Source organism: Ceratosolen solmsi, unplaced genomic scaffold (assembly GCF_000503995.2).
Source record: "Ceratosolen solmsi marchali unplaced genomic scaffold, CerSol_1.0 scaffold57, whole genome shotgun sequence".
Taxonomy (NCBI): Eukaryota; Metazoa; Arthropoda; class Insecta; order Hymenoptera; family Agaonidae; genus Ceratosolen; species Ceratosolen solmsi.
Window position 1 is genome coordinate 4,308,822 of NW_011948427.1, and position 2,227 is coordinate 4,311,048.

The window sequence follows — 2,227 nt, forward strand, 5'->3', positions numbered from 1 at the left end:
CGTCTCTCTTTTCGCATTTGCCCAATATACCAAAGGAAAAAAAAAATCTAAATCCTAGATAAACGCGTTCCTTTCAACAGATTTAAACTAATGTTTACACGAATACGTAATTTCGTATTGCATGGCAAAGGACTCTCCTCGATATTTTGCTCCAATTAATTGAGCGCACTTCAGACCCGAGTAAATACTTATTTAGTAGTATTGCAAGAAACATTCGACTTGAAGAATCTCTCTCATCTCAGCGTAGTAATATTGTGACAATAATAACGGTAATAATAATAATGTTTTTGAATAAAAATAAAAAAATAATAATAAAAAAATAAAAATAAAAAAAATAAAAATAAAAAAAAAAATAATAATAATAATAATAATAATAATAATAATAGTAAATAAAAAATAATAAGAGCCTAAGCCTTGCTACAAGGCTGTATAGAGTAGTTTAATGGTGGTGGCGGCACCAGAAGAGGCAGTGGAGTCGGGGGTGCCTGAACCTGTGACAGGCTCGTTGCGGCACCCGAACTCGACAATGTCGCGCCGAGATCCGACGACACGATCATGGTCGAGGCAGTGGCGCCGTTGGCGGCTGAAGAGATCGAGCCACTGCTGGGGCCGAAAGTCGCAAGGTAGCTTGGCCATAGGTGAGGTGGCGGCGGTGATCCGGGAGGCGGAGGCGGGGGCGAGCGGTCGTCCATGTCGTCCGAGTCATCTAGCACCATCGCCGAGAGTGGCGGTACTTTCGGCTTTTTAAGCTTGATAATTTTTACCTAAGGATATTAATGGCTCTCATGTTTAATTTGCTTTCTGCGCGTGATTTTATAATTCTTATTGTCTTAGCGGTCAATATTAATGTCTTTCTTTTTCTTTTTCTTTTTCTTTTTCTTTTTTTTATTAATGATTGCAAATTGTCAGAAATGTAACGCGACAGTCCGAATTCATGATACATTTACGATAAGGAGACTGGAGAGATTCTATGATTAAAATGAAGATATATGGGAAGCTCGGCTGGTCTTGGAATTTGTTGTAAAAATAAAAATCCTCCGACCCTACTTCAGCCCGAGTACACATTGAGCGATAATTATTAGGCTGATCATCGATACTGCTTGATAGTTGTATAGAAAAATTGTTGTTTAAAAAGAATGCCCGACGAATAGATGAACATGATGAAAATGTACATGTTTCGCATGCTTCTACTAAGCATTTTTGTTTATTTACCTTAACTTTCTTCTTCGTCTTTGGTGGCTTTAGGCGCTTTTGTTTCTTTCGAATTTTTCTCGAGCGTAATTTCTTCGAGATATCCAGCGACAAATCGCCTCGGGGAAGATTACTAACCGGCGGCGGGGGGGATGGCATATCGCCCTCTCCACCACTCGGACTCGTGCCTTCGCCAGGCTTTATCCCATCGGCAAATTGTACGGATTTCTTCATTCTTATTTTTTCAAACATTTTTAAAGCGACCGATGTCGCTGACTTTGCATCTTCCTCCTTTTCCGCTTTCATATTAATTATCTTGGCTTCGTCCTTTTCTTTCTCAGTATCCGTGTCTTCAAGATCGTTCAAGATTCCATTTGTCATCGATAGATTTCTAAAAATATGGCGAACAAAAGAAATGACGAAATAGTCTCTATAATTTATGTACGTTATTAAGTACGTAAAAATCTACATAAGTACGATTGTATCTGTACGATCGTACAGGTGCAGAGTCTGCTTTAATCCAACACTACCTTCAAATTATTTTAAACCCGATATTTGACATCGCGATACGCGATAACTAAGATATTTCCGGAATATAGCGGATATCTTACCCAAAACCTGGCAGAATCAGAATACCCTTGGCTGGAGGTGGAGGGATGACAGTAACGCTCGCATCTTCCTGCTTAAGAATGACCGGTGCCTCTTTATTCTCCTCCTCGTTATCATCCTCCGCTTCGAAATCCTCGTTCTCCTCCTCGTCCTCCTCTGCCTCCTGCTCTTCCTCCTCGTCCTCTTCCTCCTCACCGTCTTCCTCTTCCTCCTCGGTCTCTTGCGATTGGGAAGGTGCGGCTTCCTCGGTTTCCTCGCTCAACGGTACCATTGCGATCTTCGGTTCCTCTACTTCCGGATCCTCGACAGCAGCATCATCTTCGACGGTCGTCTTACCAAATATCCCAGCACCAACGACCGTAGAACCGGGAACAACCTTCGTCTTGCCAAGAATCTTTTCGGCACGGCGCTTCGCTCGCTCGAAGCG

The 2,227-nt window shown here is 41.9% G+C and overlaps 1 protein-coding gene across 1 annotated transcript in view; it reads right to left on the minus strand.

Moving 5' to 3' along the window:
• Nucleotides 1-393: 393 nt before the first annotated feature.
• LOC105363448 (uncharacterized) overlaps nucleotides 394-2,227 on the minus strand; it is a 14,999-nt gene continuing 13,165 nt past the window's right edge. The window contains 3 exon segments of the mRNA XM_011501136.1: nucleotides 394-764; nucleotides 1,213-1,582; nucleotides 1,803-2,227. Of these exon segments, the coding sequence (XP_011499438.1) occupies nucleotides 408-764; nucleotides 1,213-1,582; nucleotides 1,803-2,227 (1,152 nt within the window). The 3' untranslated portion in view covers nucleotides 394-407.